The sequence below is a fragment of the Triticum dicoccoides genome, chromosome 1B (genome assembly GCF_002162155.2).
Source record: "Triticum dicoccoides isolate Atlit2015 ecotype Zavitan chromosome 1B, WEW_v2.0, whole genome shotgun sequence".
Classification (NCBI taxonomy): domain Eukaryota; kingdom Viridiplantae; phylum Streptophyta; class Magnoliopsida; order Poales; family Poaceae; genus Triticum; species Triticum dicoccoides.
This window is the reverse complement of record NC_041381.1, coordinates 687,948,936-687,964,623: the sequence shown is the minus strand read 5'-3', so window position 1 is coordinate 687,964,623 and position 15,688 is coordinate 687,948,936. Positions and strand designations below refer to the sequence as shown.

General features: G+C 50.6%; 1 protein-coding gene across 1 annotated transcript; it reads left to right on the top strand.

Annotated features, from left to right (window-relative positions):
• The first annotated feature begins 10,025 nt into the window (after window positions 1-10,025).
• Window positions 10,026-11,943, top strand: LOC119349698 (reticuline oxidase-like). Its single transcript, XM_037617781.1, has one exon. The coding sequence runs from the start codon at window positions 10,026-10,028 to the stop codon at window positions 11,724-11,726; it is 1,701 nt and encodes a 566-aa protein (XP_037473678.1). The 3' UTR covers window positions 11,727-11,943.
• Window positions 11,944-15,688: the final 3,745 nt, after the last annotated feature.

Here is a 15,688-nt window from a genome sequence, read left to right as displayed (position 1 = left end):
GCTGCCCCCAAGGCCAAGTCTGCACCAAAGAGGAATACCAGGAGTATTCCAGCTGCTGAGAAGAACAAGGTCCCAGTGCCCAATGTTGCTGAGGAGGAAGATGAAGAAGGACAGGTTCTAAGAAAGCTAAAGCCCAAGATACCAGACCACAATGATGCCCATCCTGTGGCCGAGGACATGAAAATTAGGAAGGATTCAGGGCAAAGACTGTGGAGAATGGCAGATCCATGTGCCACAAGGAGAAGAACTGTTGTTGATTACAGATTCCATACAAAGGAACAACATGACTTCTATGAGACAATCTTATTGGACAAGAAGCCCATAGTTTGTGACATGAGGTGGGTTGACTGGAAATTCATCAAGGAGAATGAACAGCACTATCCTGGAGTGCAAGACAACTTTGTTGGTTGTGAAGTTGCAGATTTTGTTGGGCAAAAGCTCACAAATTGGAATGATGAACTTATCATGCAATTCTACTCCACAGCACATTTTTACCCAGATGGGAGAATTGTTTGGATGTCTGAAGGTACAAGGTACCAATCTACTGTAGAAGAATGGGCAAGTCTGATCAATGCCCCAAAGGAAAATGATGATGATCTGGACATTTATGCAAAGAAGAAGATGGGACACAATACCATGGCTCACATGTACAAGGAGATCCCAGACAAAGCCCTAGAGACTTTCTCTTTTGGATCAGTCCACTTTCTGCTGTCAGGACTGGCTACTATCAATTGGATTCTGAGGCACACTCTGTTGCCCAAGTCTGGTGACCATAACATGATCAGAGGACATGCCATCAACATGTTGCATTTATTTGATGTTCCACAAAAATTCAAAGTCATGAGCCTTATAGTTGAAACTATCAAGAGGACTGCAGCAGATCAGAAGAGGAGCTGTGGATATGCACCTCAGATTCAGGAATTGATCAACTCAAAGATGGGAACTGGCAAATATCAGCTGGATAAGGAACACTTTCCACTTCATCTAGACTTTGAGGACAATGAGGTTGTCATGAATGAAGATGATCCATCATCAGTTCAAGCTCAGGAGAAGAAAGAAAAGGCAAGGAAGGAGAAGGCTACCAAAATGCCAACTCAAGAGGAGGCATCTGAATATTTCTTGAAAACCAAACAGGAGCAGCTTGGTTAGTTGATAGCATCATCTCTGAGGATTGAGAAGGGGTTGGCCACCCTAACTCAAAACTAGGAGAGCCTGGAAAGAATCATCAAACAAAAATTATATGATCTAGATGTCAAGGTAACTGAGATTCAGTCAGTTGTCGAGCAGCTGCAGGATGACATGTAGGAGAGGAAGGGCAGGACAACCACCAATGTGTTTGCCCGAGTGCCCAGAGCCCAAAGGTCAGTTGCAGAGCTAGTGACAGACACTAGAGAAACAACTTCAGCACCAGCTACTGCCCCTTCAGCTCGAGTGCAACCAGCTTCAGCATCAACTCCAGCACCCTGTACATCAACTGAAGCCTTCTTCCTTGGAGTCATCAGGACACCACCACCAGAAGATCAAGCTTGAGAGTCGATCTAGCACTATGCATTTTCTATGAACTTTTTGGTAACTTGTTGCCAAAGGGGGAGAAAAATGTATAAATCATAGGCTTCGAGAGAGAGAGAGAGTTGCTTTTGTTCTCTCTTGCTTTTGGTGTGTTTGCTTTTGGTTGAGATACTATGCTTGTGAGACATTGATGATCATGTGTTTGATCATAAGCTACACTTATGCATGCTTGATATTATCTTATCTATCTTATGTGATCACTCACTATGCTTGGTGATGAGTGCATGTATGCATTGTTTATTATTTTGAGCGCTCCACCAAGATGTATGTGACATGGAAGAGTAACCCATGAGCCTAATTCATTGTGCATTTGCAGTCCAAAGCAAATCTAAAACTATGCACAAATTTAGGGGGAGCTCTTGCTTATCACATACTTCTCAAAGCGACGATGTTATTATCATTTGTCGAAGCTTTGATCTATATGTTGTCATCAATTACCAAAAAGGGGGAGATTTAAAGTGCAACTATCCCTAGGTGGTTTTGGTAATTAATAACAACATATAGCTCATTGAGCTAATGCTATTCCAAGACTATTGTTTCAGGAAAGCTCAATGAATGGCATGGCATGGATGATGAAAATGGATCCCTCAAAATACTAAGGATAAAGGATTGGCTCAAGCTCAAAAGCTCAAGACTCTTCATTTTACATTTTAGTGATCCAAGATCACATTGAGTCTATAGGAAAAGCCAATACTATCAAGAAGGGATGAGGTGTTGCTTAATGAGCCTCTTGCTTCATGTGCTTAGTGATATGATCCAAAACCCTCAACTACTTTCCCACATCCACAAATAACCTAAACCTAAAGCCAAAATCGGTCACACCGATTCTTTCTATCCGGCGCCACCGATTCCAAAAGTCATAGCCACTGCCACAAACCCTAAGCAAATCGGTCTTACCGATAGGGATCTCGGTCTCACCGAGATGGGATTGTAATCTCTCTATTTCCCTTCGTAACGTTTCGGTCTAACCGAAGTGAGCGATCGGTCCCACCAAGATTGCAATGTAAACTCTCTGTTTCCTTTTTGTAACATTTCGGTCTCACCGGAGAGAGCAAATCGGTCCCACCGAGTTTACCTGACCAACTCTCTGGAAAGCTTATTACCAAAATCGGTCTTACCGAGTTTGTGTAATCGGTCTTACCGAGATTACGTTATGCCCTAACCCTAACAGAATCGGTCTCACGGAGATGCATGTCGGTCCCACTGAAAATCACTAACGGTCACTAGGTTTACTAAATCGGTCCGACCGAGTTTAACTATTCGGTCCCACCGAGTTTGGTAAATTGTGTGTAACGGTTAGATTTTGTGTGGAGGCTATATATACCCCTCCACCTCCTCTTCATTCGTGGAGAGAGCCATCAGACTAAACCTACACTTCCAACTTACCATTTCTGAGAGAGAACCACCTACTCATGTGTTGAGGCCAAGATATTCCTTTCCTACCATATGAATCTTGATCTCTAGCCTTCCCCAAGTTGCTTTCCACTCAAACCCTCTTTCCACCAGATCCAAATCCTATGAGAGAGAGTTGAGTGTTGGGGAGACTATCATTTGAAACACAAGAGCAAGGAGTTCATCATCAACGCACCATTTGTTACTTCTTGGAGAGTGGTGTCTCCTAGATTGGCTAGGTGTCACTTGGGAGCCTCCGACAAGATTGTGGAGTTGAACCAATGAGTTTGTAAGGGCAAGGAGATCGCCTACTTCGTGAAGATCTACCGCTAGTGAGGCAAGTCCTTCGTGGGCAACGACCATGGTGGGATAGACAAGGTTGCTTCTTCGTGGACCCTTCATGGGTGGAGCCCTCCGTGGACTCGCGCAGCCGTTACCCTTCGTGGGTTGAAGTCTCCATCAACGTGGATGTACGATAGCACCACCTATCGGAACCACGCCAAAAACATCTGTGTCTCCAATTGCGTTTGAATCCTCCAAACCCTTCCCTTTACTTTCCTGCAAGTTGCATGCTTTAATTTCCGCTGCCTATACACTCTTTGCATGCTTGCTTGTATTGTGTGATGATTGCTTGACTTGTCCTAAAATAGCTAAAATCTACCAAACTCTAAAATTGGGAAAAGGTTAAGTTTTTATTGGTCAAGTAGTCTAATAACCCCCCCCCCCTCTAGACATACTTCAAGGTCCTACAGCGGGGTGCCTGCTTGAGCCCGTACAGAGAGTGAGACAGCAGACACACATGGCCGGGAAGTGAGGCGTCGACGAAACCGGTGGGTTGCTCACAATACACCTGCTCCTCAAGATGGCCGTGGAGAAAGGCGTTGGAGACATCCATCTGGTGAACAGGCCAGTCGCGGGATACGGCGAGCTGGAGGACGGTGCGGATCGTGCCCGGTTTGACAACCGGGGCAAACGTCTCAGTGAAGTCCACTCCAGCGCGCTGGCGGAAACCGCGGACCACCCAGTGAGCCTTGTAGCGCTCGAGAGTACCATTCGAGTGGGTCTTATGGCGAAAGACCCACTTGCCGGTGATGACGTTGGCGCGAGGAGGCCGGGGAACCAGGGTCCAGGTGCGGTTCCGTTGAAGAGCATCGAACTCTTCCTGCATCGCCGCAAGCCAGTGAGGATCACGGAGGGCGGCGAGAGCGGATGCGGGAATGGGCGACGGCTCCGCGGAGGAGGCGGCGAGGACGTACTCATAGCTCGAGTACCGGAGGATCGGACGATGAACGCCGGTACGAGCGCGGGTGACTGGGCCGGGCGGCGCCGCCGAAGCCACCGGCGAGGCAGCCGGCGAGGCGGCCGGCGTCGGGGCCAGCGAAGCGGCCAGCGTCGGGACCGACGAGGTAGCCGGCGTCGGGGCCGGCGAGGGGGCCGGCGAGGTAGCCGGCGTCGGAGCCGGCGAGGGGGCCGGCGTCAGGGCCAGCGAGGTGGCTGGCGTCGAGGCCGCGGAAGAGGCGGCCGAGCCTGCAGCTCCCGATCCCGCGGCGTCCGAGTCAGGGGCGGCGGTGAAGGCGGGGCGTCGGCTACACCGTCAGAGCCGGCCGAGGAGGCCGAGGGGGCGGTTGCCGGCGTGAGGGCGCGAGGACCGCCAAAGCCCGGAGGCGGTCCACGAGCCAGACAGGACCGTCCACCTGACGAAGTCATCAAAGGGCCACCGGTGGCCGGCGGTGATGAGACGACAAGGGGTACCTGCTGCTGAAACGGAAACACCATCGCATCAAAGTAAACGTGTCGGGAGGTGAAAACACGATGTGAGACGGGATCATAGCAGCGATAGCCCTTGGTGTTAGGTGGGTAGCCGAGAAAGATGCAGGCGACGGAGCGGGGTGCAAGCTTATGAGGCGCAGTAGCGGCGATGCTAGGGTAGCAAAGGCAGCCGAAGATGCGAAGCCCATCATAATAGGGGGGTGCACCGAAGAGAAGATGATGAGGTGTAAAGTTCCCGCGAGTACGACATGGGCGGATGTTGATGAGGAGAGAAGCGGTGGCGAGCGCGTCAGGCCAAAAGCGCGGAGGCACATTGGCATGAAAGAGAAGAGTCCTAACGCAGTCATTGAGAGTGCGAAGGATGCGCTCAGCACGACCATTCTGCTGCGAGGTGTACGGGCAAGTGAGACGAAAAATCATGCCATGTGTGGTGAGAAGATTACGAACAACGAGGTTGTCAGACTCCTTCCCGTTGTCTGCCTGCAATGCAAGAATGGGACGACCAAACTGCGTGAGAACATAAGAATAGAAAGCGGCGAGAGTGGATATAACATCCGACTTGCGGCGCAACGGGAAGGTCCACACATAATGCGAAAAATCGTCAAGTATGACAAGATAATAAAGAAAGCCAGTATTACTGGCAACAAGAGATGCCCAAACATCACTATGAATTAACTCAAACGGGTATGATGCAACAAAAGAAGAAGCCCTAAATGGAAGACGAGCATGTTTACCGAGGCGACATGCATGACACGAGTGATCCTCGTTCTTATTACATGTGAAAGAAAAAATCCGAAGTATGTGGCGAAGGGTGGCAGGGTTAGGATGACCCAAGCGAGCATGCCAAAGATCCACTCCGGTGGCGAGAGCGACAGGGGCGGCGGAAGTGGTGGAGGTGGCGGAGTGAACCGGGTAGAGCTCATCGGGGCTGTCACATCGGTGGAGCACCATCCGCGTGCGAGCGTCCTTAACAGAAAAACCATATTCGTCAAATTCAACGGTAACCGGATTTTCACGTGTAAGAGAACGAACAGAAACAAGATTTTTAATAAGTTTAGGAGAAACGAGAATATTAGACATGGATATAGGAGTGGAGTTAGACGGAAAATATGTATGACCAATATGGGTGATGGGAAGGGAAGAGCCGTCACCGACGGTGATGCGGTTGGAATGTGGACAGGATGGGTGGTGTGGAGGTTACTGGGGTACGCCACCATGTGAGTGGTGGCGCCGCTGTCCATGTACCAGTCGCCGCCGCCGGTCTAACTGGACGGGGAAGGGGTGTTGTGGAGAGCCGCCGGGAGGGCCGGGTCCCACGGTGCCGGCGGGAGAGGCGGCGCGGCCGTCAGGGGCAGCGGCGGCGGCCCACCTGGCGGCGGCTGCTGACCGTAGGGCGCCGCGTAGGGCTGCGGCGCGGCGTAGTACGCCTGGTGTGGCTGAGGCAGGGTGCTGAGAATGCCTGGGGCAGGGGCCCGAGGAACCGGCATGGAGTAGGCGTGGACAACGCCGGTCAATGGGTTCTGGCCGGCGTACCACGGGGTCGGCTGAGAAGCCTGCTGCGGTGGGTGGGGCGCTCCTCCCTGAGCACCTACGCCCCCTGCTTGCGGCCGCCACGACGACCGCCGCGACGACCCCCCCCCCCCGTTGGCCGCCGGCTGGGCGGCGGGATGGCGGGCGCTGCCGGCTGGGACGGCGTCGGGCGCGGCGGTGGCGGGGCCGAACCCCCACGGGTGCCTGCGACGAGGCGGTGTGGGTCACGCGAGACCGCGCCACCCGCATCCGGCGCTCCTCCAACTTGAGGTACGCGACCACCTTGGCGAAGGTGGGCTCCGGGATGAGGGTGAGGTTGGAGGCGGCGTTCCCGAAGTCCTCGTTGAGGCCGCCGGAAAGGGTGCTGATGAGGAGCTCGTCGCCAATCTTTTCCCCGAGATTGCGGAGCTCATCGGCGAGCTTCTTGAGGCGCATGCAAAAATCATCGATGGATGAGTCAAGTTGCTGGCACCCATAAAACTCACCATAGAGCAGGACCTTGCGCTGCAGCCGATTGTTGGTGAAGAGGCCGTTGAGCTTGGTCCAGACCGCATAGGCGTCGTCCTCGTTGTCCACCACGGTGTGGAAGAGGTCGCTGGAGATGGTGAGGTAGAACCAGCGGATGATGGTGGCGTCGAGGATCATCGACTTCTCGTCGTTGATCATGAGTGCCGAGTCCACGATGCCGTCCACGTGGCCGTGCAGGAGGTACTCACGGAACACAAGCGAAAAATACCGCTTCCAAGCGGAGTAGGACGCGGTGGTGTGATCAAGCTTGACCGAAACACGCTCATGGATGTTGAGGTCGCGGACGAGGGTGACATCGGGACCGGCGAACGGGTTGGAGATGGTGGACGAGGAGGAGCTCATGGCGAGGGTTAGGGTTTGGGACCTACGGGGCGGGTTGCGACGCGGCTGGGAGGTGCGGCGGCGCAAGCGACAGGTGGGGTGGAGCGGGTGCGGCGCGGGTGGGAGGGAAGGTGGCGGCGAGAGGGAGGGCGCGGTCGGAAGCGGGACAAGCGGCGACGGCGGCCTCGGGAAGAGGCGGCGGCACCGGCGTCCGAGGTGGTGGGGAGAGGCGGCGGCGACCAGCGGTGGCGACGGCGACCGTGAGAGAGGTGGCGGCGGCGGCGGCTGGTGGCGGCGGCGGGGAGTAAAGGCGCGGCGGCGGCGGCGCGTAGAGGCGCGGCGGCGGCGACGGCTTTAGGGTTAGGATCATGCTGCGATAGATACCATGTAGAAGGGCAAGTTATGGGTTGTGCAATCTCAATGTATTGATCGGTGCACCAGGCATGTATATATAAGTATATAGGTGGGCCTTAGATGTTAGGTTTGGCTGCGAGGTCTGTTTGGTATTAGGCCCAGACTATCAGCATCCCTTCATCAACTGGATAGAAGTAGCGACACATGTTGTCTAGACGGTGGCTTTAGTCTTACTGTTGTGTGACTTTATAAGGTCTTAAATGAATAATTAATAAAGTGGCTGCATGCATCATGCAGATGCAGATGCCGATGGTCTTCCTTCTTTTTTTTAAAAAAAGCTTGAAAATTGTCATCTTGGGCTGCTGGAACCTTTGGATTCAGAGGAATGAAAGAATTTTCAGAAACTTGACTCGTTCCATTCAAGCCTGGAGGCTTGCTTTCAACGTTGATGGGTCTTCTTACCCATAGGATTCGGATCACACATGCTGTTTGTTTGCAGGAGTGGCTTTCAGTAAAATTTTAGAACTTTTTTTTTATGGTTCCTACAACTGGTATTGCATAATCATAGTCTGTTCATGCCTCGCCTTTTGTAGGTTTTTCTTCTTTTGCTCCTCCCTTCTGTACCATACTTTCATATGAGTTAACAGAAAACAAAATACCATAGAATAATCGATCTACGGTTCAGGGATAAAAAAATGAGAAAGAGAAACTTTGAATAGACAGGAGAGAGACAGAAATCCGGCGGCACATTTCTAGTTTAGCTTATACTCCCTCCGTTCCTAAATATAAGTCTTTGGAGAAATTCTACTATGAACCATATACGGATGTATGTAGATGCATTTTAGAGTGTAGATTCACTCATTTTGCTCCGTATGTAGTTCATAGTGAAATCTCTACAAAGACTTATATTTAGAAACAGAGGGAGTATATCTCTGCCGGCCTAAGAAATAACAATGTATATATGACTTCGCCATGATGGACATGGTATATCCGTCCATCGCCCTGAAAACCCTCCACTAACGACTCTTCTCATCCTTCACACCAGAGTGTTAACTTACGTACACCATCTTCTTAAGAAAGCGCACCTCCTTAGTCTTGTTGTTAACGACAAGACACAATAGCCAAATTAAAAGATTTCACTAATATAGATGTAGACCTTGATAGCGATATATTTGAGCAATAGTCTAGTGATTAGTTTCAAAGCAGGTATGTTGTCTAGCAACATGGGGAACTACATAATAGTCTGACACGTAAAGTGTTTTACCAAAAGTACCACAGTTAACCAAATATAAAAGGCAAACAAACAAGTTTGTTGGCACATTCCTCATGCCTAAAACGTACTCCCTCCGTCCCATAACATAAGAGCGTTTTTTACACTGAGGGAGTAGAAAAGAACAAACTAGTCTGCGGTTTCACGTGTGCAAGTGTGCACGTATTTCGTGTTCATGTTTGTAAATATATAATTGTTCAAAGAAGAGTATTTTGTTACCCTTGACGAATTTTGTGTGAAGAATATGTGCAGTAACTGTGCATGCATGCATCACTCGAACGTGCATAAAAATGGAAACACGATGTTCGAAGAAAAGAAAAGATAAAGGAAGCGGGGCCAAAGACATGGAGGAGCCTGCGAACCGTGGCGAGGTCGTGAGAGTCTGGGTGGCAAAAGATGACCACATCATCGGCATAGAGGGATATGCTCGAAGCTGCGTGACGGTTGGTCAAGCGATGGAGTAGGCCAAGATCAACCGCACGCAGCAGCATGGAGTTGAGCACGTCGATGACCAAGGTGAAGAGCATGGGCGAAACCGGGTCGCCCTGACGAAGGCCGTGAGCGTGATCGATCGGAGGCCCTGGGTAGCCATTAATGAGGACTCTCGTGGAAGCCGTGGATAGAAGCATGGAAATCCACTCACGCCAACGTGGGCCAAACCCCAGGTGCTGCAGAAGTTGCAGGAGGAATGGCCAAGAAACACTGTCGAACGCACGAGCAATGTCCAGCTTGAGAAGCATGCGTAGCGCCTTCAGGTTGTGCAGGAGACGAGCCGTCTGCTGTACGAGCAGAAAGTTGTCATGGATGCATCGCCCCGCAATAAACGCGCTCTGGTTGGTGAAGACCATGGTGCTCAGCCGAGGAGCGAGCCGGAGAGAGAGAAGCTTCGCGACCAGCTTGGCGAAGATGTGTATAAGACTGATGGGTCATTTATGGCGTGAAACTGAGACCTAGTCACACCCTAGGAAAATATGCAAGGCGAACAAATAAGTTTGTTGGTGCATTCTTGGTACCTAAAACGCAGAGAAGAACAAATGATTTTGCAAGTGCGTCTGGTAGTGCAAGTGTGCACATATTTTGTGTCCGTGTTTGTCGGTATGTAGTACGGGTAGAAACAAAGCCTGCCGGCCACATAAATTAGTGCTAATCAAAACCAAATGATTTTTAACCGCTCGTTGCGCATCGTTTTCTCCTTAACCAATCCCGCCGGCCTGCATGTAAAATAATAAAATCACGCGGGCCTGCATAAAACCCCACGCGCGCATCGTCACACTCCACAGTCCATGCGTCCATGGCCATCAGCCTGCTCTTCTCTCTTCTGCTCCGCCTCCTCGCCGTGCAAGCGGCTTCGCCCGGCAGCGTCGGCAACGGCAACGACGACGATGACGACAGCGCCCTGATGACGTCCTGCCTCGCGGCCGCCGGCGTGCGCAACGTCACCACACGCCGCTCGCCCGCGTACGCCGCCGCGCTCGCCTTCTCCGTCCAGAACCTCCGGTTCGCGGCCGCCTGTGCGCACCACGGTCCGGCCGCCGTGGTCGTCCCGGCGTCCCTGGCAGAGCTGCGCGCGGCCGTGCTGTGCGCCCGGGAGACGGGGCTGGTGGTGCGCCTCCGCAGCGGCGGGCACAGCTACGAGGGCCTCTCCTACACCACGGACGGCGCCGGCGGCTTCGTCGTCATCGACCTCGTGGCGCTAGACCGCGTTCGGGTCGACGCCGGAACGCGCACCGCGTGGGTCCAGTCCGGCGCGACGCTCGGCCAGGTGTACCACGCGGTGGCCGCGTCCAGCAAGACCCTGGCGTTTTCGGCAGGGTCATGCCCCACGGTCGGCTCCGGAGGCCACATCGCCGGTGGCGGGTTCGGGCTGCTGTCCCGCAAGTACGGGCTCGCGGCGGACAACGTGATCGACGCCGTTCTGGTCGACGCCGACGGGCGCGTGCTGGACCGCGACAGCATGGGCGAGGAGGTCTTCTGGGCGATCCGCGGCGGCGGTGGCGGCGCCTGGGGCGCCGTCTATGCGTGGCGCGTCAAGCTGAGCCCTGTCCCGGAGCGCGTCACCGTGTTCGTCGTGAACCGGCCCGGCACCGTGGAGTCGGTGGCACGGCTGGTGTCAACATGGCAGCACGTCGCGCCGTGGCTGCCCGACGAGTTCTACCTCTCGGCGTTCGTCGGAGCCGGCCTGCCGGAGTCGGACGGGACCGGCATCTCCGTCACCTTCAAGGGGTTCTACCTCGGGCGGTGCCAGGAGGCGTTGGAGATACTCTCCACACGGTTCCCAGAGATCGGCCTCGCGGACCTGAACCCGAGAGAGATGAGCTGGATCGACTCCGTGGTCTTCTTCTCGGGCCTGCCCGAAGGGAGCTCCACGTCGGACCTCACCGACCGGGTGCTCCACGACAAGAACTACTTCAAGGCCAAGTCGGACTTCGTGCGCCGGCCGACGCCCTTCGGCGAGCTGGAGGGAGCCATCGGTTTCCTTTCCAAGCAGCCCAAGGCGTACGTCATCCTTGACCCGTACGGCGGGGCCATGGACCGGATCGCCGCCGCCGACCTCCCGTTCCCGCATCGCAGAGGAAACATCCACGCGATCCAGCATCTCATTGCCTGGACCGCCGACGACGACGGCCAGAGACAGGAGTACATGGACTGGCTACGCCGGTTCTACGACCTCATGGGAGCCTACGTGTCCAACGGCCCACGCACCGCCTACATAAACTACCTAGACCTTGATCTAGGCACCAACAACAATGGCTCTCCTGCTCATCATCATCCTATAATAGGAGACGGCGACCAAGATGGCGGCAGTCCTCTCAACTCGGAGGTCGAGGCGGCGAGGACATGGGGCGAGAGGTACTTCTTGAGCAACTACGACCGTCTCGTCCGTGCCAAGACCACCATCGACCCGGAGAACGTGTTCTGCAATGCCCAGAGCATCCCGCCCCTCTTCGTGGGGGCTCTGCAGATGACCAGGCGTCTTGCACATGACATCTAGCTAGCTAGCCCAAAGTTGCATCGCACCAGCACACCGTATGACATTGTTGTAGCTACAGAGCCAAACACACTCTTACTTACAAAGTCCACTATATGTTGAACACGTAACGCAACGCGTAGACGAGTACCCTCGGGACGACCAGATTCTATGTGGTACCCTGTTCAAAGTTGCATCCAAACCAAATGGAAGAAGACATATGTCATAGGGAGGACATACACACATATCGTCACATTTTTTTAGAATATTGTTTATGTTGTATTTTTGCAATGTTGCTGTCGTGGTGCCGTCTACAAGGACGATTTGTTCTCTTTTTTGTAGAGGAAGGCAATTATGATTGGTAGATCCAGCGAGATGAGCTGAAAACGAGATAATTGTTTGCTACTTGGTGCTTTGCCGCTCTTCCCCATTGAAATGATATATAGGAATCACGTCCATCATCGATTGGAACTACTCGTTGAGTTCTGTTTCATGGTGATAATAACTATGGTACTATATCCACACAAGGATAACACACACACACACACACACACGAGAGAGAGAGAGAGAGAGAGAGAGAGAGAGAGAGAGAGAGAGAGAGAGAGAGAGAGAGAGAGAGAGAGAGAGAGAGAGAGAGAGAGAGATGGTGGTACGTTTCTAGCTCAGCTTATCTCTGCTGGCCTACAAATTAACACGGCGCATGGCCTTTGTCACGATGGACAGGCTAGCTATATCCATCCGCTGCCCTGAAAACCCTCCAAAACTCCACCGTTTTGACCGACCGACAACTCTCATCTCGTCCTCCTTCACACCAACGTGGCAACGTACTACATCATCTACTTATGAAAGCGCATCATCTTGGTCTTGTTCACGACAAGGCATAATAGCCAAAACTAAAAGATTTCATTAATATGGATGTAGACCCTGATAGCGATATCGTATATCCGAGTAGCAGCTTAATGGTTAATTTCAAAGCAGCAGGTATGTTGTCTAGAAAATTTGGGAACTATACAAATTCAGTCTATCACGTAAAGTATGTTGGGCTATGCAGGCCGGCGTGATTTGCCAAGGAGAAAACGATGTCTAACGAGCGTTTCATTTTGATTAGCACTAATCAATGTGGCCGGCAGGCTAGCTGTGTCCATCTTCCTTTTTACTTAGAAAAGAACGTTGTGTTTCCCTTTTTTGTCCTTGCTCGAGTGATGCGCGAACCCATGGTTGCTACTCGTACTGTTCGTTTATATACCGATCGATAAACACGGACGCAAAGTTTATAAACTGATGAGCAGGAAGGAGGGTCTAGAATCAGTTCAATTCTCGGTGATCATCAGCGAGCAAGCGTGCTTAGCACAAAGATGATATGGTTAGCAACCTGTGGTGAATACAGCGTGTTCTTAAACGTACGTCGAGGACACACACGGTGGACGATATGGCCTAGGCTGCTGCAGAGATTTCAATTGGATTGGATGGCCTGCATGCACGCCGGATCACACACATATTCTCCTCTGAGTACATTGGTAGTTGTGTGTTTCGTCGTGTGTGGTTGTCCAGTTCGATCGTGACCCATTCCGTTGTTGTCCAGTACATTGGTAGCTGATGTCTCTTCTGAATATGAGTTGCCAAATCCGAAACCCCAACATATCTGTGGACGCGCCAGGACCCGTCTACACATAACGCCGAACCGGCCCTCAAAGGACTCCATTTACTACTACTACTACAGCCTTTACTTTTGAAATGTTAAATTCATACAAACTTATGCACATCCATCATCACACATAAACAATAAGTAGCGCACACAAATACAAATTGTTCGCACTTAAAAATACATAATTCAAACATAATCCAAACATAAAATTTGTTGAAAGTGCATAACTAAAAACATAAAAGATCATAGTTCAAGGATTTTTTACGTGGATCCACACATGATTTACAATATCATTTATGAGTTGCATATGCACTTGTTGATCTCGAATTTGTGGATGCGTCCTCAGAAAGTTGGTAATATGCTCCGCCAATTGTTCCGGGAGGCGGACTTGAACACCGGGCTTCTCAGAAACGTGGATGCGGACCGCCTCTTCACCCTCATCCTCGACAATCATGTTGTCAGTGATTACACAACATGTCATGAGATCCCAAAGTGTCTCAGCTTCCACATCATTGCAGCTCCACGAACAATACCCCAACCAACTTGGAGCACTCTGAATGCCATCTCCACATCCTTCTTAGCACCTTCTTGCGCTTGTGCAAAAAGACATTGGTTCCTACCATGAGTATCCGATATAGTCTTTGATACGTCCATTTTGCATTTTGCATCACTATTTTCTATTGCAATTTATCGTATTTCAATTATATATTTCACATTACGATGCAATTCAAATGTCTTTTCTTTCTTAATTGCAAGGTATACCTAGAGAGGGAAATTTCCAGACAAATGAAACTCTGCACATAATTTGCAACAAAAGGAAAAACATTTTTTCAGAGCTCAAAACATGCCAGGGATTTTTGTGAATTATTTCTGAAAAATATGAAGAGCGAAGACCGAAGGAGGGCTAGAGGGGAGCCACAGGGGCACCAAACGGCCTGGACACATGGTGGGCCCGTCTGGTGGCCTCTTGGCTGCATTACTGATGCCCTTTGGCTATAAATGCCATTTTTCCTTGAAAAATGACAAAAAATATTCAGGACTTTTGCTCTCTCATGGAGTGGCCTTGAGGTTTTTCCTGTGAGGTGGAACTGAGGCGGAGCACTTTTGCTCTCTCACAGAGTGATTCTGGTGAGGAAACTTCCCTCCGGGAGGGGAGATCTAAGCCATCGTCATCATCAACACCCCGTTCGTTATCAGGATCTCCATCAACATCTTAACCAGCACCATCTCCATCCCAAACCGTAGTTCAGCATCTATTCAATCTGGGTACTATAACCTTCGATTGGTTGCTGGGAGTACTTTTATGTGTTGATTACATCTTATAATTGATGCTTAGGAGTTTTACACCCCCCAAAAATAATTACTATGCATTAGTATATTTGATTAGCATTAATATAACTTTTGTTTGGTTATTCTTCATAGCTTGCGTAACTCCCATCATGCATGATCTGGGTGCACACATGAATGTTTTCTTTTATAATCCCATATACTTCCAGAAACCGCTATAAATTCCATCGAAGATGGAATATTTTGCTGATAAGATGGGGATGTTTCTTAAGAAAAATGGGTGGCCCGGTTAATTTGGAAAGTTTACTTTGATCAATTTGGACAGAAAAAAGGTTTTTCGGCCAGTGAACTCAAGCATATGTCGATATTTACTTTTGGTTCCTAGGAAAACACGCACCTTTGAATCTCATACTTCGAAACTGGACACGCTGTGTCCCACACCCGACTTCGGACTCCAAACTAACGTCATGTGTCTTTTGACCCAAATTGACAGTGGTCCTACTACTTAACCTCTTAAAGTAGGCTACAGTTGTTTTAATCACTTTATTATTGAGTTATCATGTAAGCCTCCTCCAAAATCTTATATTGCATGCTGGAGTATTAAGCTAAAGCTATGTTCCAGTTGAAGAGATAAATAAATAGTTATAGGAATATTGTAGGCGCTATTGATTCGAGGACAAACCCGTTATTAACACCACATACACTCTAGAATTCTTGTTAGTTATATACAAATCAACAAACTTTTATTAAGATATTTTTCAAACTCGTATATTGTGAAACCCTATATGAAGATATTTAAAATTACTAAAAGAGCTACAAACGCATGAAAACAAACTATAGTATATCTATAGAAACCCGCGTAACTATTTCATCGGTGCACAACTTGTCACCAATGTGATCTTGTCATATTTTTGCTTTACGTCGATTTAGATGGCATGTCACCACCGCACCGGGCCCAGGCGAATCACAAGTGGGCACAAGGCCAATGGGCCAGGAAGGCCCGGCCCAGGCACTGGGGAGCGCCCCTGCGCCCCCACTGGTGAAGGAATGACCG

What these genes read in the sequence shown, in the direction of transcription:
- LOC119349698 (XM_037617781.1), top strand. Translation starts at nt 10,026, where the DNA reads ATGGCCATCAGCCTGCTCTTCTCTCTTCTGCTCCGCCTCCTCGCCGTG.